Below are 21981 nucleotides of genomic sequence, written 5' to 3'. Positions count from 1 at the left end.
TACCTCCCTGTGAGAAAGCATGAGGCTGGGGTCCTAGGACGGGCTGGCGTTTATTGGCCAGAACAAGTGTTTATGGGTGGCTGGGGTAAGAGTGTGTGTGTTTGGAGTCTCGGTGAGCCTGGGAAGGATGATGAGTGGCCAGTTATGATCTAGCTTCACAGGTGTGGTGCCATTCATAGCCTTAAAGGCCAGAGAAGAAACAGCTCTGGCCTCTCAGAACAAGAGACTTCCCAGCCTCCATTCTCCCTACCCCTGTTTTCTCTCCCTGAAGTCTGACATTCACTTTGTCCCTACCCCACTGAGTTGACTCGGACTCATGGTGACTCCATGTGTGTCAGAGTAGAACTGTGCTCTATAGAGTTTCCAATGGCTGCTTTTTCAGAAGTAGGTCTCCAGGCCTTTCTTCCGAGGCCCGTTGGGGTGCACTTATAGCCAAGTGCATTATTTGTTTGTGCCACCCAGGGAGCACACACCTAGTGTTTTAGTCACCTAGTGCTGCTACAACAGATACCACAAGTGGGTGGCTTTAAAGAATGGAAATCCATCTTCCCACAGTTCTGGAGGCCAAAAGTCCAAATCGGGATCTCAGCCATGTTGATTCTTTCTGTGAGCCTATCTCTTAGTTTCTGGTATCTACTGGCAATTCTTGACATATGGGTTTTCACTCAGCATGTCTCCCTCACTGCGTGTGTCTCTGGGTCTATTCTGCCCTTAGGACCCACGCTACTCTGTTATGGCCTCATTAATATAAGAGAAAACCCTATCTCCAAACAGGATCATACCCACAGGCACAAGGACCAGGACTTCAGTACATACTTTGGGGGGATACAATTCAATCGATAATACCTCATGTGTCTTCTATCTATAGCAGGCTCCTTAAACTTTAGTGTGCTTAAGAATCATGGAAAGTGCTTATTACAATGTGCAACTTCCTGGACCTTGCCCTTGATTCTGACTCTGTGCAGACCACGCTTTGAGAAACTCTGCTCCACAAAAGTGTTCTCTCTCTCCTCTGCCTCCAAAGCTAGTTAAGAAATTCAGTACTAGAGATAAGTTCTTTCCCATGATCCAGCCAGAGGAGATAAATGGCATTTGAAGTAATCAGAAGAAATTTCTGGGCCTGAAGGAAGACCCAAGTGGGCCAAACTGGTTTTCATATCCTATCTAGCAGGGATTAGAAACCCACATTGGGTTTCTTACCTAGCAGTGGATACCTGCAGCAGACCCAATTCCTGGAGTTTAAGGGAGTTGAGGGGAATGGGGTGGGGGGCAGGCATGGTGATTTTGGAGCTAACTCCTTTTCTCGTTAATTGGGAGTTCTGGGAGCCAATCCCTGACTAAAAAATGCATTTTGCAGCCCATTCTCTGTCCCCGGCTGCTCGCCCTTAAGATCGCAATGTGGTCAGATCTGAATCATCACATGCACTTTGAAACAGGTTCATACCATACCATTGTGTTCAATCACATTTGCATTGTAAGCCTTCGGTTTTATTATGTGATGAAAGCTTTTGTTTCCTATTTAAAGAAAAGCGAGGCAACAAGGTCACAACTGGGAGTTTTTGTTTTTGTTTTTAAACCTGAACATCCTTCTGCTGCACAACCCAAATTTATAGCAGGTCTGAGATGAGTCGTAAAGATAAACCTATTTTCATAATATTAGGGAGTCTGCAGAGAACTAGATCAGAAAGGAACATAGGGCGTTGGCCTGGCCATCCTTTCTCCCCATTTGGGCTAGCAGCACAGATAACAGGACCATGCGTAACCCTGGGATTCCACTCAGGCTCTCAGAGCACGACCCCAGGCTGTGCCTTATTTATCACCTCCCTGGTGCCATCCGTCGGACTTTGATCCTCTCTCCTTAGGCCTCTACCTCCCCAGTTTGTGCCTAGGCTAACTGCCCCAGCTCTGAGTTTCTGCTGTTCTAGCTTACCAGTATTCAAAACAACTGGTGAGGAATTTGGAGCTCAAGGGCCTGTCAGTCAGTGGAGGGTGAAGCGCAGTGTCTGGGTGGTGCAAATGATTAACCCGCTGGAAAGGCTGGAGGTTCGAGTTCACCCAGAGGCACCTCAGAAGAAAGGCTGGTCCACCTACATCCAAAAAATCAGCCATGGAAACCCTGTGGAGCGCAGCTCTACTCTGACACAGGTGGGGTTGCCATGAGAGCAAAACTAAGTCTCCTGTGGCTTAAAGCGAGGGCTGGAGAGGGGCTGACGGGAAAGAAAGCATCTAAGGTGCTAGGGCAGCTTTTATCTTTACAGTATATTTAATGATAATGGTGAGGGTTACGATTAAGCTGCGAGAGAAGATATGGATGACCAAAGGAAAACCCCCTTGAGACTAATACAGATAGATCCTGCAGGAAAAAAAAAAAAAAAAAAAAACGAGCCTAGAATGATGGTTTGGAGGGCTGAAATGAATAATTACAGTCGTTTGTGTGTCTTGTTCACTTTGCACACTTCATTAACACGCAGCTCAGTATCTGGTACAGCTAGCATAAAATGTGTCAGACTGGACGAGTGGTTTTTACCTGACTAGCGAAATGCTCAGCGTGTACACTCAGGTACTCAAAGTAAGTTCCTTCTACAAAATTGCTGTCGGTTTCAGATTTAAAAACAAAGTGGGGGAGCGGGGAAAGAAAGGGAAAAAAAAAATCAGAGGAAACGTGCCCCAGCCCTGGCCACTGGCAAAAGCTGACACGAAGAGGTTAAAAGTTAAGTGGAAGTCGGACCCTAGCAGCTTGAAGGGGTAAGATTGGGGCCTCCATATAAAGCTGAACAAGGCGTCGGGGTCCTAGCAAACCTCCACGTTTTTTGGACTCGACGGCAGCAATCCCAGTCTCGCTCCTAAAGTCCTTCGCCTCGGGTCTAAGCCGAGCAGCTCACATTGGTGGCAGCCAAGGAGAGGGGCCGGCCTTGCCAAGACTAAGGAGGGAGGGGAGGGGAAAAAAGCAAGAATCTCCCACCCGCCTCCCGGGCGGAGGGGGCGGAGGAGCGCGTCCCGGCCTGGCCCAGCTGTGGCTTCGACTCGGTGCTTCTGCTTAGAGAGCGGCGCGGGAAGGATGCAGGTCCACAGGGGCGCGCGCGCGGGGCCCGGGCTGCCGTGGGGCTGGACGGCGCTCTGCTTGCTGGGTTTGCTCCGTGAGTATCGACCGCGTGCTGCGGCCAGCCAGACATCCGCGGCGGGGCAGGTTCAGGCTCCCCCCACCCCCAGCCCAGCGTCCAGAGCCGGCCGAGGGAAAGGGACCCCCGCCCCAATCCACGCACTGCCGCGCACAGATGCTCCAGGCTGTAGTGGGAGGAGGGCCGTTTGAAGTGAATTCTGCCAGCCTCTCACCTGGGAATTGGTGGGGGTGGGAAGGGAAGCCGACCACGCCGTGCGTGGGAATCACTGAAGGTGTAAGCCGACCTGCGCGCCCTAGACTTCCCAGGATCTGAGGATACACGCATTCGAATTGGCTGCAAAACAAGCGCTTTGGAGATGCCTCTGTCTCCTCGCCTTGCTAAAGGTGCAGAGCGCAGAGCTTGAGCCAGCACCAGAGGAGGGAGGAGAGAAGCAGTAAAGTTTTCTTGCTGGTGGTTGATTCGCCAAGCAGCGGCCCTGGCGGGCGGTGGGGAAGGAGCCCAGGCGCCCACAGCCCCCCAGGACAGGTGGAGGCAGAATTGGGCATTAAGGAATGGGAGCCAAGGCAACCAAGGGCGAGGCCCCCGCGTCTGATGAGTGGGTGGCAAGCTGAGAGGAAAGCTGAGTTAGGTGATGAAAGATCCCTGCATTTAATATCAGAGAGCTAAATAGTTACAACTCGCTCTTTAGAACCCACACCGATCCCCACTGAGAGAAGGTGATGGTAGATGGGGTTCTGGGCCCTGCCTCCCTCCGGTCAGCTCCCACTTACACCCCTCACCCCAAACTCAAACTTGTTACACTTGGGGGTTTTCTTTCCCTCCCCCCTCCAAGTTCTAATGAACAGGTCAGGACACTCCTCCACTCACTCTCTTGATAAAAAAATAATAGGTGCTCAATAAAATATTTGTTAATTACTTTCATTTGGGAATAATATTTTCCATCTTATCACATGGACTGGTTGTTAGGTGCTGTGAGGTGGATTCCAACTCATAGCCAGCAATCTGTAGGACAGAGTAGAACCTCCGGTAGGGTTTCCTAGGCTGAAATCTTTACAGGAGCAGATGGACAGCTCTTTCCTCCCATAGAGTGGCTGGTGGTGCAAACCACAGACCTTTGATTAGCAGCCAAGCACTTAACCAATGTGCCACTAGGGTTCCCATCATATAGACTTGGAGGGTTTTAAAGACTCTAAGGTACTCTCTCTTTTGCTGAAGATTTTGCTTCCAATCCTTTAAAGTTCCCAATCCCCTCCATCCTACAGAGTGACCCAGGACCAGCCCACTAGGCCTCTTGCTCTCAATTTGCACTGCTGACCCTCCTTTGGGCCCACCCTGTGGGACAGAGCTGGCTCTGGGCTGCAGAAAGCTCTGAAGGAGGCTCCGGGTGGACCCGTTTGGGAGCTTCAGACCTAGCAAAAGAAAAGCTGTGGCTGAGGTGTCGAGGCCCTAGAATGGGGATTTTCCTGAGTGCTAAACTGCACCCTCGTAACACGGCTGAGCTGGCCTGTGGCTCAGATCCCCATTGGATGCTCCCCTCTCCTTTGGTGACACAGCTAATGATGATCTGGTCCTAGGCCAAGCGAGGCCCACCCTTTTATTTCCTCAGCTGAGCAGTGTCCCCCTCGCCTGGGTCTGCAGATGTGGGGGTGATGGCGGCAGCCCTGTCTCTGCAGAACCTCAGGTAGAAAGGCAGAGGACTTCGGCATCTAGGCTTGGAGTCTGAGGAGTGGGACGTGGGCTCCCATTCCCAACATAGCCAGACTAGTGAAGCCATTTCAAAGCTTTGTGCCCCGAGAGCTTTTTAATACAAGAGTCATTTTCTGTCCTGGAACGCATTGTGGGATAAATGAAATAAGTGAGTGTACCTTGAAGTACTAACAAAGGGACATTTCAGAAAGTCTGTGCCATCATTATTGTGAAATTTAGGGCAGCAGTGGGTCTGTGTTCCTCACATCACTCACCCCCACAAAGAGCTTTCTTCTGGGAAGGTCTTTTTTCTGTCCCTGGCAGAAGTTGGCATGGGTGTGGGCGCACCAGCCAACCAAAAGTGGGGTCTCTTTGTCAGGGGTGGGGTGGATCCCAGACCAGAGTCAGGCTTGAGGTGGGGGCTGAGGGTCCACCAGGCCGCCCTGCCACACTACCAGCCATGGTGGAAGGCTTCCACGTAACTAGGAAACCCCGTCGTTTGTCATGCTCAGGGTACCTCTTCTTCCAAGCCCTCAGCTGCCTGTCCTTCCCTTCTCCCTAGTAACACCCCCCTCCCCCTGGCCCCACCCCTTCACATTCCTCTTCTTCCTTTGGGTCATCCGTGCCTGCTGACCCCACACCCATATCCTGTCTGGGGCTACATGTAAGAGGGGGGAAAAAGAAAAGGGAAAAGAATTTTATCAGATATTTTCCAGAGGGGAGAGGACTCCACCCTTGAATCTCTGCCACATGGCGACCAAGAAACAGCAGCCTGTGGGACCTCTGACTAATTCAGTGGTCCCCAGCGCTTCCCCCTCCTAGGGCCAACCCAGCTGGCACAACCTATGCAAATGCATTTCTTCAGCAGCAGTCCCGCCAGGCTGAAGAATGCACGGGGGGCCCAGGGCCTCTTTTCCTTATCCCTCTGGCTCCCCCTCCTGGGCCCCCGGTCATTCACTGTCCCCCTCTGCTTCCTTCTCTGAGTCTTTGTCTCCAAAAGTTCAGGGCAAGAAGTGCCCAACTGCAGCAGATAAACCAGGCAGAGTCCTACAAAAACAAGTGAAAGGAGGAACAAATTCCACTTCTTACCATCTCCTTGCCTGGAGGGCCTGGGCTGCCTTTCAGGGTTGGACCGTTACCCAGCTCCACCCTCAGGGTACTTGGGCCTCTCTCTCTCATTGACTTTGGTTGATCTCACTAAATGGCTTGGAGAGTGCAGAACTAAAAATATGAAGGTGGGGGAAAAGAACAGAAAAACCACCCTCCAAAAGAAAACTCTCAAAGTCGCCAGGGCAGAATTTCCTATTTTTCTGGGCTTTGATTTCTCTAATGAGAACATTCTCTTCCCTCCTCAGCTGAGAAATGAAAACACAGTATCTACAATTGTTAGTCCCCAGCTTTGTGCTGAAGAGAAAGATGCAGGCATCTTGGGAGGGTGGCCACACAAACCAACAGGGATACATACAAAGGTATGCTTCCCAGTGGCTGCACGCTGAAGCCCACCGAGTGATGAGTCACTTCCCTTCAAGTGCAAAGGAAAAAGCATTTGGCTTAACTGGGAAGTCTGCTCCTTCCTGATTTGGAGCACGCACATATACGCACACAACGGATACCTTCTGGGATAGTGGCATTTCTAGATTCATGTTCCATTGTCTAAGAAAATGCTGAAGCCCACCAGGGGATGACTCACTTCCCTTCAAATGCCAAGGAAAAGGCATTTGGGCTTAAGTGGGAAGTCTGCTGCTTCCTGATTTGGAACACACACACACACACACACACGCACACACACACACCCCTACATAGCTGATACCTTCTAGGGCACTGGCATTTCTAGACGGATGATTCCGGTGTCTAAGAAAATGCCTTAGTGCCTAATGGGTTGAGAAAGCCTAGTGGGCAAACTCCAATGTGCAATGGCTGAACTGCAGAACATGATAAAGTGGAGGTTTTGTTTAGAGGCGTCCAAGAAACAAAAGACTGAAGGACTTCAAGCCCAGAAAGAGAACAGAGAAGGGAGGAGAAGTGCCTGGAGCAAGAAAGGAGCAGTGATGGGTGGAGGGTAGGAAAGACCTGGCCAATGTGATATTCCTTCTGTTAGGAGAGCATGGATTTTTAGCCCTAGTGGCACAATGGTAAAATGCTCGGCTACTGGAAAGGTCGGTGTTTCAAACCCACCAACCACTCCGTGGGAGAAAAATGTGGCAGTATGCTCCTGTAAAAATTACAGCCTTGGAAACCCTATGGGGCAGTTCTTCTCGGAGCTATAGGGTCGCTATGAGGCGGAATCGACTCGACAGCAATAGGTTTAGGTTTGGGGGAATATCTACTATTTCAAGGTTATGCCATCGTCTCTTCTGGGCTGTGTCGTAGAATCTTACCGTCATGTCAAACCTTCAGTAAAAATCAGCCATACACACTAGCCTGGTGTTAGTGGTGCTCTGAGGGTGTGAAGGAATAGGCACCTGGCTGCTTACGGTGAAGCAGTGCAGAAAGAGAACGCCGCGGTTGAAGGACAGGAGGCACAGAATCAGGGAAGTGACAGAGGTGACTGGGAGAAACGCGGGACCTCAGAGAATCCTCAGGACATTGGGGTTCCACAATGAGTGGGAATATTACGAGAAGCCTCAGTAAGCTGAGAATACTCTGGCCACAGAGACTGAGTTTACACTCACATCTCAGTTTAGCCTCCGAAATTTAGGAAGGCACCCGCCCAGTTTTTTGTTATCGTCCAAGATGGTGCAAGTTCATGGTAAACCTGAGGGTTGGAAACCAAAAAACAAACAAACCTGTTGCCATCGAGTTGATTCCAACTCATAGCAACCCTATAAAAAAAAAAAACCCTATAGTACAGAGTAAAACTGCCTCTAAGGTTTCCAAGAAGTGGCTGGTGGATTCCAACTGCTGACCTTCTTGTTAGCAGCCGAACACTTAACCACTGCACCACCAGGAGGATTGAAAGGGACCCTTAAAGATGGTGTTTCCTGAATGCCTCCCAGCGTAGCTTATTCCATTTTTAAAAGAACTCTCCTTTATTTTAGTTTTTTTTTTTTTTTCCCTGTTTGTATTGCAGTGAAATTTGCTGTTGTTGGTAACTGCCATGAAGTCAACCCCTGACTCATGGAGACCCTATGCACAACAGGACAGATGCTACATGGTCCTGCTCTGTCCCTGTCGGTTGCAGACTGGACTGTTGTGATTCATAGGGTTTCCGTTGCTGACTTTTCAGAAGTAAATCACCAGGCCTTTCTTCCTAGTCCATCTTAGACTGGAAGCTCTGCTGAAGCCTGTTCAGCATCATACCAACGTACAATCTCTACAGACAGGTGTTGGCTGTGCATGAGGTCCATTGGCCAGGAATGGAACCCAGGTCATCCCCATGGAAGGCGAGACTTCAACCACTGAACCACCACTGTCCCCATTACTGTGAAATTAGCCTCTCTTGTAACTTACTAATCATTAGTTCCAATTCTGTGCTTTGGACTATCACAGGACTAATCTGGTCCTTCTTCACGATAATCCTTAAAGACCTTTCTGGTGTGCCCCACTAAATTACAAGCTCTTGGAGGGCAGGGATTTATTTATATTATAATGACACTGACACCCAACAGAGGGAAGGAACCATTGCTGGTTTTATCCTCCTCACAGTGCTGAGCACAATGCTTTGCACGTCATTGGTACTTAAGAAAAATAACAGTGAATAAATAAGTGAAATGAACTCTGAAGAAAGTTACTTATTCTCCCTCCCCGTTTCCTCTTTTCCAGGTCAGGGACTGGCAGACTTTTTCTGTAAAGGGCCAGATAGTCAATATTTTAGGCTTTGGGGGCCATATGTGATCTCTGATGCGTGTTCTACTTTGTTTTATTTTATAACACTTTAAAAAAACTTAAACATCATTCTTAGCTCACTAACCAAAACAATCAGACCAGCTGCTGTTGAGTCAGTTCTGACTCATGACGAGCCCATGCATACAGGCTAGAACTGCGCTCCATAGTGTTTTCAATGGTTGTGATCTTTTGGAAGCAGATTGCCAGGGCTTTCTTCTGAGGTACCTCTGGGCGGGTTCAAATCATCGACCTTTCAGTTAATAGTTGATCACTTAACCATATGTGCCACCCAGGGACTGCTTAGCTCACTAGGCATACAAAAAACAGGCCACGGGTTGGATTTGGTCTACTGGCTGTAGTTTAACCAACCTGTTCTAGATGAATTACTGTTACGCCCTTGACCATATATTTTGTTTCTAGAACTTTCTTAATTCTGATAATCCTCCCATGGATACTCCTAATTTGATAAATCCGTTCTGAAAATACAGCATCAGAAGGAGACCACTGTATCCAAAGATGGTCGGTGTGAACACACCCAGTACAGTTGCCATTCAGTCCAAGTGCTTATTCTGAACTCAGAGGTCTGTGCTAAGCACCAGGAGTAAAACAAAGGAGCATAAGAGATGGTGCCAGCACTCAAGGAATTTATAATCTGACTGAGGCGACAAGGCCAATATCAGGGAACAGCATGTATGATGTGGTGCCAGGTGAGCGATGGAGATAAGCTTCTCAAATGCTCCGAAAAGCAGAAGGAAGGGGGTGTGCAGTAAAGATAGCCTCCGTTTCTGGAACATTTACTAGATGGGCTAACTGTTTTACACCCCTTATCTCAAAACCACTAGGAGTAGGGACTCTTTTTGTGCCCATTTCACAGGTGAAGCCTAGAGAGTTTCGTAACTTCTCAAGACCACCCAGCCTTGACAGAGAAGTGCCAGAGCAGCGTGTCTGTTTGCAGAGCTGAGCACTTTGTCTCTAGGCCGGACTGTTGTTGGTTGCCCTGGATCCAGCTCCAACTCACTGACCTGATGTATAACGGAACACAACACTGCCCAGTCCTGCACCATCTTCATGATCGTTGCTACGTTTAAGCCTACTGTTGTGGCCATTGTATTAGTCCACCTCAGTGAGGGTTTCACTCATTTTCATTGACCCTCTACTTTATCAAACATGATGTCCTATGGATCACAACAGGCCAAACTGCCTCCCCATAAATAGCCTGTGGTCTCCCAGAGGTTAGCTTCTGCAAGCGGCCAGAGTGCTTCTTCTTCCTAGTGTGGTAACCCTGGGCTAAGATAGCCAGAAATTCCTCCAAGGAGCTCCTCTTGGGCCAAGTTCTAGAAGTGAATGGGCTACAGGGGACTGGCTATATAAGAGCTGGGATCGGGAAACAAAACAGCACCCAGAAAAACTAAAACGAAGGGGGTTTGGGTCTAGGAGAAGCGATACCAAGTATAGGAAACCTCAGTCTCTTAAAATAGGGGAATTTAGCCAGTCAGCCAGTAGAACTTTCTGGGTCCCTGGGGATTTGTAACCTCCTTTTAAAGACCAAAGAAAAAACGCTTTAGTTTATCAACTGCAGATAGAAATGTTTTAAAAATGTATCATATACTCATTTGCCTCCTCAACATACAAACAGAAAGAATTTAACCTTCATGACTCAGATGTATCATGAAAATAATTTGGCTATGGTGCAGCTCAGTGACATCCTTAATACTTCTTAAGGTACACGTTACTCCTACCATAAACAGTTCAAGACTAATGTGCACTGTGATACTTGCGTCTGCCTTTCATTTGTTTCTGTTTCTTAGTTTTCAGCTGTTGTTTCTCCTTATTGTTTGCCTCTGATAGTCCTATCTTCTTCCTAATTTTAGCAGTTTTAGCTAGGATGTCAGATAACCAGGCTTGTTAGAATTTTGTATAAAACAAGAGTAACTGCCTCTGGATAAGTCCTATAAGTTAAATGTGGGGTCCCTGGGTGATGCAAATGGTTAACTCCATAATCAAAAGGTTGGAGGATCGAGTCCATTCAGAGATGTCTCAGAAGAAAGCCCTGGCAATCTATTTCTGAAATTAGACATTGAAAACCGTATGAGCACACAGGTTGTACTCTGACACACAGGATCGTCATGAGTCAAAATCGACTCTGTGTCAACCAATTTTTAAGTTAAATGCGTGATTTTTACTAGATGAATTTTGTGACTTCTATTTGGCTTCTTAGAATCCTCATTTTGCTAACTTCTTGATATTTGCCCCCTCCGTTTTCTCTAAGTTCTAGACAAGTGTGTTGCAATCAAATAGGATACCTAGGGAGATGCGATTAAAAAGGATGGAATGATAAGTAACATCAGAAGATAGTCTTTAATTCAATTTTACACTGAACTACCATGCTCGTAGAATTGGGGGTAAGGCCTGTTCCTCCTGTCTAGAATGGAACGGAGTCAGTTGTCTCTTAGAAACTGACAAGCTCTCACTGACTGGTAGATTGCTTTTACTCCCCTACAGAGCTGGGAATCAGAAAGCCCAGATAGGAAAGGTCAGTGTCTGATGACTTAATGCCATGGGTGTGTGTGGGAAGATAGGATAGAAAGAAATCTGCTAAAAAAAAAAAAAAAAGGAAAGGAAGAAATCTGTTGGCAGTCTTGGCTCTTATAAACATCATTTCTCCAAGACCCAGTTTCTCCTTGGGGCCCCCACAAAGGAGCCCCAACAACAACAACAAAATTAACCAGTTGCCTTTTCTAGTCGACTATATTCTCATGGCAACCCCATGCGTTTCAGAGCAGAACTGTGCTCCACAGGGTTTTCAGTGGTTGTAATCTTTCAGAAGTAGGTTGCCTGTCCTTTTTTCCAAGATGCCTCTGGGTGGATTTGAACCACTAACCTTTTAGTTGGTTGCCAAGCATTTAACCTTTCACGCCACCCAGGGAGCCCCAGACACAGTGAAACCAGGAGACTCACTCCAGAGAGTCCTTACACTGGAGCATCTACATCAGGATCGACTCCTGGGCTGCTGGCCGAGATGTCTCCTTGCCCTACACCAGGTCATCTGGCCCTGCCTTTCCACCTCCCCCTCCACCCCTTGTCCTGTTTCTCCAGGGTCTCAGAAGCTCCTGCTACCCTGGGTTCAGGGATGTGAATGTTAGGTTGAGGTCTCATTCTTGTTTGCAGATGGATCCTGCTACCTGTTCCCCAGAACTTGCTGACTGGTGGGTGGGAAGAGGCACCTGCAGCTGGGAGTCCAACCCTAGTGGTCAGTGGCTGGCCTGGGTCCAGAGTTTGCTTCACTGTTCTGGAACAGTTGTCTCTGTCCTTAGAACCAGCGGCAGGTCTCTTCACATCTGGAAAAGTTCAAACATGTTTGTCTGGGTGAAGGAGGCCCCTTGGGGGAGGGGGTGCAAAAGCATGACATCACCTCAGCCAGGCACAGCTTCCTTTGAAGAGAGAAAAGGACTGGTCTGGGCTGGGACTCCCAAGAACTGTTGTGTTGTGACTGGGAGTGGGGGAGTAGGAAGAGGGGTGTCAAGGGAGGGTGCCTCTGATCAGTGCCTTGAGAGGATGTTCCTTTAACTCAGTTTCTGAAAAGTTGTCACCACTGGCTTCCCACAATGAATTCATATCTTGGGGTGAGATTGGTGAGAGGGCCCTATTTAAGGAAGGAAAAAGCCTGGACCTGTTGTCCATCTTTTTATTTTGATAAACCATCTCCCACCTGAGCCAGACAGGGGCCCGTCCTTTTCTCTCCTGAGGCATAGAGAAAGAATCCAGATCCATGGTAGCCTACACCCAGCCTGACCCTCTTGCTAAATCCACTCAAGAATTAGCTGCACCTCACTTACCTACTAAAGAATGTCTGCCTTAAGCATTATGCTCTCTTAGGATCTACCTATATGGGATGTAATTGACAACAGCAACTTGAAAGATTAGATAGGAAGCTTAGAGGGCAGTGAATTTATGTTAATGGAGAAAGAACAACTCAGAAAAGGAGGGTGAGAATGATAGTACAACTCAAAGAATGTAGTAATGTCACTGAATTGTACATGTAGAAATGGTTGAATTGGAGTATATTTTGCTGTGTATAGCCTCAACAACAACAAAAGCAAAATAAATTTAAAAAAAAAAAAGAATCAGCTATACCTCAATGGCCTCATTGCTACTTGCCCCACATGAGCTATGGTTTCCCTCTTGGCCAACACCTTGGTCATACTGGTTATTCATCTCAAAAATACATGGTAGTATCACTTCTTCCCCCTGCTTCCCTGACACGTAATGTTAATACATGACTATTGTTCTCGGCATTGTTATCAGCCTACTTGCTGCAGGCTGGGGAGGGAGGCAAATGTGGAACAGTGAGATCTTGTCACCTGTAGAGGGAACATTCTTGGCCCTACCTAGGTCAGTTGCCTTGAAACTAGAAGTCTAATTTCCCTCTCAATGCTGTGGGAATCAAGAGGTGTCATTCTACATTGTTATTTACCTAGAAATCTCTGAAAAATACAGACCTAGATCTCAGTCAGCAAAATTTAGAGACAAGCTTTAAAGTGGCCTGGACTCTCAGGAGCCTTACCTTGAGGATGGGACTGCAGGGTGCAAGCTCTGGATACCGGGTCCACCCCTAGCCTTTGCAGGGCCCAAGGCAGGAGTACAAATGGAGACCCTCAGAGTTCAAAATCAAGGCAACTAACTGGTACATAAAATAACTTCTATCCTCTTACCTTGACATACATATCTTTATGGCCAGAGGGAAGACCAAATTTGGAATTCTCACATTCTTGGAATTCAGTGCCACAATGTGACTGAGCAGGAAGAGCTGACCCCTGGCCCTAGCCCACCACCCTTCCTACCCATTATTGTGGGGGATCTTGAATTCCTGCCCACACTCTGGGAGTTCTTGCATTCCTGAATGGGATACTCACCCGCATGCTTAAGCTGTAACCATCCTTCCTGCAGGTAGCCTCTCCTTGGCCACCGTTGGGCCGGGGGGTATACCTCCTGGTGCTGCAACTCTCCCTCAGAAGAATGAACTCGGGAGAAAGGCCCACACATCCCCTGAAAGTGAGTAAAGAGCCATTTGGGCAGGAAATTCTAGGGCTCTTGGTTCCATAGGCTCCTCATGGTTTGGGGGAGGGCAAGGCAGGGAGGAGGGATGGAGTGTGGGCCTTCTAAAGTGTAGAGTCCAAGCAGGGGGCTTCTCCTGCCTGCTTCTAAGGATAGTACTGCTGAGCAGCTCCAGGAAGTATGGATGAGAAGGGCAAGGATGTCCAGGAAAATCTGTAGAGAATGACTAGATTCAGGAATATTATACTGTAGTAATTCAGAGTTATCTCATTGATTCTCCTAACGTCCATGTGAGATAGATAGGAAAGACCCCACTCGGGTGATAAGTGAACTGAGACACGCACATACACGTTAAATTGCACGGTTATTGGCAGAGCCAGAATTAATCTCTAGATTCTCCCACTACATATTGTGAGACACTAGGCCTTACTGTTCTCTAGTCTATCAGCTAAATTCCTAAGGCAACAACAACAACAAAAAAGTTGTCACTGAGTTGATTCCAACTCACAGCAACCCTTTAGGACAGAGTAGAACTGCCTCATAGGGTTTTCAAGGAGTGGCTGGTGGATTCAAATTGCCAACCTCTGGTTCGCAGTTGAGCTCTTAACCACTGCGCCACCAGGGCTCCAAATTCCTAAGGCAGTGCTTCCAAAAGAACTATTGGGATTGCTGGCTCCATCTGAATTCTTCGATAAAAGGCAAGGATAGTTTTGACGGCTGCGATAGAAAGGATGAGGGGAGTTTGAGAATGGGAATTCTGTGAAGGATAGACTATTTTTAAGGGGATTCCATAGAGATTGGAAACCCTGGTGGCATAGTGGTTAAATGTTATGGCTGCTAACGGAAAAGTTCGGCAGTTCGAATCCGCCAGGCGCTCCTTGGAAACTCTACGGGGCAGTTCTACTCTGTCCTGTAGGGTCGCTATGAGTCGGAATCAACTCGACACAGTGGGTTTGGTTTTTGGTTTTGGTTGCATAGAGATGGTTGGAATCCAGTGATTTGAAAAGTTAATTTATTGGTTGGAGAGTGACAGAGAAGGATTCATTAAACAGGGAGTAGTGACATACTCTCGGTTATGGTTTAGATCTTTGTAATATATATTTATATATTCAGGTGTAATTTTTTATTTTAATGTTTTACTTAACGTACTGTGAACATTGGCCCATATTCCCATGTTACTTTAGTTCTCATAAATTTTTATTTGCAGTGATATTAAGTGATAGTCTATTAAGTGTGTATACCATTTATCCTACTATAATTCATTTAGTTGCTTCCAACTGTTCCTTCCTATAAATAATACTGTAATAGACATCTGTGTGCATACAGAGTTTTCCTTCCTTAGGAAAAAAATCTTATAATAGGAAATTAATTCCCTGTCAGGAGGATGCTGCTCCACCACCAGGGGCAGCAGGAAATGTCCAGATGGACTGATTCTACCTGAAGTCGAGAAAATGAATCAGATGATGTCGTGAAGCTCCAGGACCATTTAGGTCTGATTTTCTCTTCCTTGTTTCCCTATAGCCTCTGGATTCACAGATGCCAGCAACATGACTACTGTTACCACAGCGCTGTCTAGCACAGAAAACTCTTCATTTGTTCCTAAAAATGCAACTGGCCAGGAAGCCATAGTACCAAGTACTCTTGGAAGTACCAGCCCCAGCAACTGCTCTCAGAACAGCAGCGGAACCTCGGAAGCCCATCTTTCCTCCTCAGGTAAAGATAAAGGGTGTTCATCTCACACCCCAGGGAGAAGCCCCTAGTGCCTGGGTAAGGCGTTTAGGATGTTTTCAGAACACTCTCTCTCCCTTCTCACCCCACTCACACAAATGGAATCATACTAGCCATTTGTTTTAATGATTTGGGCACCATACTTACTTAGGGTACCTTGAAGAAACTTTTAGGTAATTCTTCCTACAGTCACAGCTTTCTCAGGTCCAACTCTAAGTCCAAAAGAAGAAAAAGTAAGCCTTGGCAGCTGATCAGTAGTGCTCCTTGTACCTTGGCTCCCATGCTGAGTTCAGCTTGGTGGTAAAATAAGATCCAGATGAATACTCCATAGAGATCTCTGATCTCCTGTGAGTGAAGGAAGATAGGTACATGCTCAAATTGGGGATCTTTGGTTTCTCCAGGGTGGGCCAGCATCCAGTTGAGTTTCAGCATCCTGAGGGCACCTCTGATACATTTTAGATTATAACTATGTTCCCTACACTTGGTTTGAAATGAGTTTGGCCATGGTTAGGACATGAAGTAGCTGTTAAGTCACCAAATTTCCTGTTCCGGGTTGAAGGCCATACCTCAACTATTACCTGTAAAGTCTTAATCCAAGTATGTGCTCTGAGATGTGCATGTGTGCATCTGCACACATTTGTGTTTTGGTCTATTCCAGTGTCTACAGTCAACTACACATCCACCTCTGGGATCACCTCAATTCCTGGAACCATGAACACTTCTGTCCAGTCACAGACCACTCTAACCTTCGCAGTATCCACCACCCCAACCAACTTTTTGACTTCAAAGAACACCTTGGAGCCCAGCATGTTTTCTGGAAATGTTTCAGACGGCCCATCCAATAGCACCAGCCCTATGACATCTCACACTAAATCCTATACATCATCTCCTTCCAGTCAAGTTATCGTTAAGGTGGGTGAATGGGGCCAGAAATGGTAGATTGCTCCCTCACTTGTATGTATGCAGGTTCTCTCTTCTTCCCAACCTCTCCTTATCCCACCCAATGGAATTTGGGTCACGGGAAAATCAGCATGTAAAATAGGCAATTTAAATGTGGCTGAAGGGAGCGGAAAGGAAAGAAAAGAGCCGGAGTCAGGGAACAAGGCTGGTTTGTGCTATGGGTATTGCATTTCTCGGGAGGAGAGAGAAAAGGGGGTCTTTGGCTACTTGGAGATCCATCCAGTCCTCTGTGGTTCTATAGTTCTTTCTGTGGTTATATCTCTTGGTCTGGGCTTTGAACAGGGCACCATTCACCACTGGGAATAATTGGAGACTGCCCCCGACTTAATGGACCTGCTTTGCCCGAAATGTTTAGGACACATAAGATTCCCCCCATGTTTGGCAGTTGTGCCAAGCAGAGGGAGGCAGTGAGGACGTTTGTGGCAATGGTAGGACTGGGCAGACCATGGGTGGTGAGCTCAGCCTGCACGTCACAGACTAGGGGCCTGTGGCTGTCAACAACATTCAGCATAAGAAGCAGAAAATATGAGAGGGTGGAGCGTGGAGGCAGGTGTGGGCGGCTTGCCTGGTTTCTGTTTTAAAGGGAGCCAGAATAGGAATCTGGAGAGTCCTGGAGGCCAGGAGGAAAATGGATGTCACCAGGCATCTACCAGACCACCCCATTGTGTCTGTGTGCCTGAATGGCCGGACTGCAGCTCTGTGACTGGCAAGAGAGAAGACATCCCGAAGAGGAAGAGATCCCACCCCCCATTGCTGCACCTTCCAAGCCAATATTTAAAGAGATTGCAAAAAGTTACTTGCCTGCAGACCCAGGCTAGTAACAAAAGTTTTGATTATCTGATGATATACAGACAAGAAGAAGGAAAGCAGTGTAACTCTTAAACATCTCTAGTTCCCTGACAGTTTTTAAATTTCCTTTTCTCTAAATATTTGTGCCACCACTTATCCGTCAGTTTGTCATACTGTGGTGGCTTGTGTGTTGCTGTGGTGCTGGTAGCTATGCCACCAGTATTTCAAATACCTGCAGGGTCACCTATGGTGGACAGGTTTTAGCAGAGCTTCCGGAGTAAGAGAGATTGGGAAGAAGGACCTGGTGATCTACTTCTGAAAAAATTGATCAGAGAAAACTTTACGGATAGCGGCAGACTCTTGTCTGATATAGTTCAGAAATATAAGCCCCTCATGTTGGAAGCCACTCAAAATATGACTAGGGAAGAGCTGCCTCCTCACAAAAGAGTAAACCTTAATGATGTAAATGAAGTAAAGCTTTCGGGACCTTCATTTGTTGATGTGGCACAACTCAAAATGAGAAGAAACAGCTGTAAACATAATAACTGGAAAGTACAATGTACAAAGTATGAATCTAGGAAAATTGGAAGTTGTCAAAAATGAAATGGAAAACTTGAAGATCTATATCCTAGGCATTAGTGAGCTGAAATGGACTGGTATTGGCCATTTTGAATTGGACAATCATATGGTCCACTATGCCAGGAATGACAAATTGAAGAGAAATGGCATCACATTCGTTGTCAAAAAAGAACATTTCAAGATCTGTGCTCAAATACTGCACAGTCAGTCATAGAATAATATCCATAGTCTTACAAGGAAGACCAGTTAATATGACTATTATTTAAATTTATGCACCAACCGCTAATGTCAAAAATGAAGAAATTGAAGATTTTTACCAATTTTTGCAGTCTGAAATTGATCAAACATGCAGTCAAGATGCATTGATAATTACTGGTGATTGCAGTGTTAAAGTCAAAAACAAAGAAGAAGTATCAGTAGTTGGAAAATACGGCCTTGGTGATAGAACCGACATGGGAGATCACATGATAGAATCTTGCAAGACCAACGACCTATTCATTGGAAATACCTTTTTTCAATGACATAAGCAATGACTATACACATGGACCTTGATGGATGGAACACACAGAAATCAAATCAACTACTATATCTGTGGAAAGAGACGATGGAAAAGCTCAATATCATCAATCAGAACAAGGACAGGGGCTGACTGCAGCACAGACCATCAATTGCTCATATGCAATTTCAAGTTGAAGCTTAAAAAAAATTGAAACAAATCCACAAAAAGTACAACCTTGAGTATATCCCACCTGAATTTAGAGACCATCTCAAGAATAGATTGATGTATTGAAGACCAGACGAGTTGTGGGATGGCATCAAGGGCATCGCACATGAAGACAGCAAAAGGTGACTAAAAAGACAGGAAAGAAAGAAAAGAACAAAATGGATGTTAGACAAGACTCTGAAACTTGCTCTTAAACATCAAGTAACTAAAGTGAAGGAAAGAAATGGTGACGTAAAAGAGCTGAACAGAAGATTTCAAAGGGCAGGTCGAGAAGACCAAGTAAAGCACTATAAAGAAATGTGCGAAGACCTGGAATTAGAAAACCAAAGGGGAAGAACACTGTCAGCATTTCTCAAACTGAAAGAACTGAAGAAAAAATTCAAGCCTGGAGTTGCAATATTGAAGGAGTCTGTGGGCAAAAAATTGAAGGACACAAGAAGCATCAAAAGCAAGTGGAAGGAATACACAGAGTCACTGTACCAAAAAGAACTGGTCAGACATTTAACCATTTCAAGAGGTAGCATGTGATCAAGAACTGACAACACTGGAGGAAGAAATCCAAACTGCACTGCAGGCATTGGTGAACGCAAAGTTCCAGGAGTTGGTGGAATACCAACTGAGATGTTTCAACAAAGAGATGCAACGCTGGAAGCGTTCATCTATGCCAAGAAATTTGGAAGGCAGCTACCCGGCCAACCCACTGGAAGAGACCCATGTTCCTGCCCATTCTCAAGGAGGGTGATCCAACAGAATGCAGAAATTATCAAACTTTCATTAATTTCACACACAAGTAAATTTTTGCTGAAGGTAGTTCAAAAACAGTCGCAGCAGTATATCCACAGAAAACTGCCGGAAATGAAAGCTGGATTCAGAAGAGGACATGGAACCAGGGATATCATTGCTGATGTCAAATGGAGCCTGGCTGAAAGCAGAGGATACCAGACAGATGTTTACCTGTGTTATATTGACTATGCAAAGGCATTCGACTATGTGAATCATAACAAATTACGGATCACATTGATAAGAAGGAGAATTTGGGAACACTTAGTTGTGCTCCTGCAAAACCTGTACATAGACCAAGAGGCAGTCATTTGAACAGAACAAGGGGATGATGTGTGGTTTAAAATCAGGAAAGGTGTGCGTCAGGGTTGTGTCCTTTCACCGCACTTATTCAATCTGTATGCTGAGCAAATAGTCTGAGAGGCTGGACTATATGAAGAACACGTCTTCAGGATTAGAGGAAGACTCATTAACAACCTGTGTTATTCAGATGACACAACCTTGCTTGCTGAAAGTGAAGAGGACTTGAAGCACTTACTGATGAAGATCAAAGACTACAGCCTTCACTGTGGATTACACTTCAACATAAAGAAAGCAAAAATCCTCGTAACTGGACCAATGAGCAACAGCATGATAAACGGAGAAAAAGATTGAAGTTGTCAAGGATTTCATTTTACTTGGATCCACAATCAGCAGCCATGGAAGCAGCAGTCAAGAAATCAAAGGACGCATTGCACTGGACAAATCTGCTGCAAAATGTTGAAAAGCCAAGACCTCACCTTGAAGACTACGGTGCTCCTGACCTAAACAACCGTGTTTTTAATCGCCTCAGTTGCATGCAAAAGCTAGATGATGAATAAGGAAGACTGAAGAAGAGTTGATGCATTTGAATTATGGTGTTGGTGAAGAATATTGAATATACCAATGGGCTGCCAGAGAAATGAACAAATCTGTCTTGGAAGAAGTACAGCCAGAATGCTCTTTGGAGGCAAGAATGGTGAGACCTTATCTCACATACTTTGGACATGTTATCAGGAGGGATCAGTCCCTGGAGAAGAACCTCACGCTTGGTAAAGCAGAGGGTCATAGAAAAAGAGGAAGATCCTCAGTGAGATGTATTGAAACAGTTGCTGCAACAATTGGCTTAAACATATCAATGATTGTGAGGATGGCGCAGGGTGGGACAGTATTTCCTTCTCTTGTACATGGGGTCACTGTGAGTCAGAACCGAGTTGACACCACCTAAAACAACAATAACAAGTCTTTCTGTAAACACACTGAACTGGTAACTGAAAGGTTGGATGTTAGTCCACCTAAGCCCTTTGGAAGAAAGGCCTGGCCATCTACTCCTGAAAAATCAGCTGTTAAAACTCTATGGAGCACAGTTCTACTCTGACATACATGGGGTCACCATGAGTTAGAATCAACTTGGCAGCAGCTGATTTTTGTAAGCCTCTTAAAGAGTACCTTACTGAAAGTGAACAGAACAGAGTGGGGAAGGATGGAATGAGGGAGTGTGGAATGAGGGACAAGGCATGCTGGCTTATCATTTTTTTTTTTTTAATTCAGAGAGAAATCAACTGCGTGGAAATCAAACAAGTGAGATTGACCCAGGGCATCTGCTTGGAGCAAAATGAGACCTCCAGATGTGTAAGTCAACCCCTCACCCTCTTTCCTCCCTCACAATTCCCTTAAGTACTGAAGCCAGCTTGGACTGGACTGGACTTTGGTGGAGTTGGGGGAAGTTTAACGTGGAAGGGACTCTGCAATAACTGAGGCCTTGCCCCACCTGGTGGGCAAAGAAGGCAAAGACGGTTTCTTTTAAATTTTAATTTTTTCCTCCTTTATCACCAAACCAAAACAAACCCATTGCCAAGTCTATTCTGACTCATAGCGACCTTATAGAACACAGTAGAACTGCTCTATAGAGCTTCCAAGGAGCACTTGGTGGACTTGAACTGCCGACCTTTAGGTTAGCAGCCGTAGCTCTTAACCACTGCACTACCAGGGTTTCCTCCTCCTATATAGTGTGTTTTGTTGTCAGATTAAATTTGCTTTTATGTTAAGAAAGTCCTTCTCACCATCCAGATATAAACTTTAAATAAACCCAGTTGCCAACGAGTCAGTTCTAACTCATGGAGATCTCACGTGTGTCAGAGTAGACCCACGTGGGTGCTCCATAAGGTTTTCAAGGGCTGATTTTTCAGAAGTAGATCGCCAGGCCTTTCTTTCAAGGCACCTCTGGATGGATTCCAACCTCCAACTTTTTGATTAGCTGCCAAGCATGCTAACCATTTGCATCACCCAGGGACTCCTAAAAACCCATTGCTGTGGAGTTGATTCTGACTCATAGTGATCTTATAGGACAGAGTAGAACTGCCCTACAGGGTTTCCAAGGAGCGGCTGGTGGATTTGAACTGCCAACCTTGTGTTTAGCAGTCAGACGCTTAAACCACAATACCTAATCACCTAAAATTTCGATTAGTTTATTTTTTCTCTTTGCATATAACTCTTTGTTCCATATAGAATTTATTTTGCTATATTCTTTTCCATATAACCATTTTTCCTAATATTGTTTATTGAATGATCACTTTCTTTCTTGACTGGAATGCTTCTTTTAGCTTATATTAAGTTTTTATTGTCCTGGGGCATATTCTTCAGGGATATTTTATTTGTTCAGTTTGTCTATACTTTAGAGTGTTTTAAATTTTTTAAAAATTATAATGCCTTTAC

The 21981-nt window shown here is 45.9% G+C and overlaps 1 protein-coding gene across 2 annotated transcripts in view; it reads left to right on the top strand.

Moving 5' to 3' along the window:
• Window positions 1-2967: 2967 nt before the first annotated feature.
• CD34 (CD34 molecule) overlaps window positions 2968-21981 on the top strand; it is a 39209-nt gene continuing 20195 nt past the window's right edge. The window contains exons 1-5 of one of the 2 annotated variants that reach the window (XM_049858026.1): window positions 2968-3137; window positions 13581-13685; window positions 15210-15401; window positions 16075-16328; window positions 20818-20898. In XM_049858026.1, the coding sequence (XP_049713983.1) occupies window positions 3059-3137; window positions 13581-13685; window positions 15210-15401; window positions 16075-16328; window positions 20818-20898 (711 nt within the window). In that variant the 5' untranslated portion in view covers window positions 2968-3058. The remainder of the gene's footprint in view (window positions 3138-13580; window positions 13686-15209; window positions 15402-16074; window positions 16329-20817; window positions 20899-21981) is intronic. The other variant, XM_049858025.1, reaches the window with a different exon arrangement.

The sequence above is a fragment of the Elephas maximus genome, chromosome 18 (assembly GCF_024166365.1).
Source record: "Elephas maximus indicus isolate mEleMax1 chromosome 18, mEleMax1 primary haplotype, whole genome shotgun sequence".
Taxonomy (NCBI): domain Eukaryota; kingdom Metazoa; phylum Chordata; class Mammalia; order Proboscidea; family Elephantidae; genus Elephas; species Elephas maximus.
The sequence above is the reverse complement of the archived record's forward strand: the minus strand, read 5'-3'. Positions and strand labels throughout refer to the sequence as shown.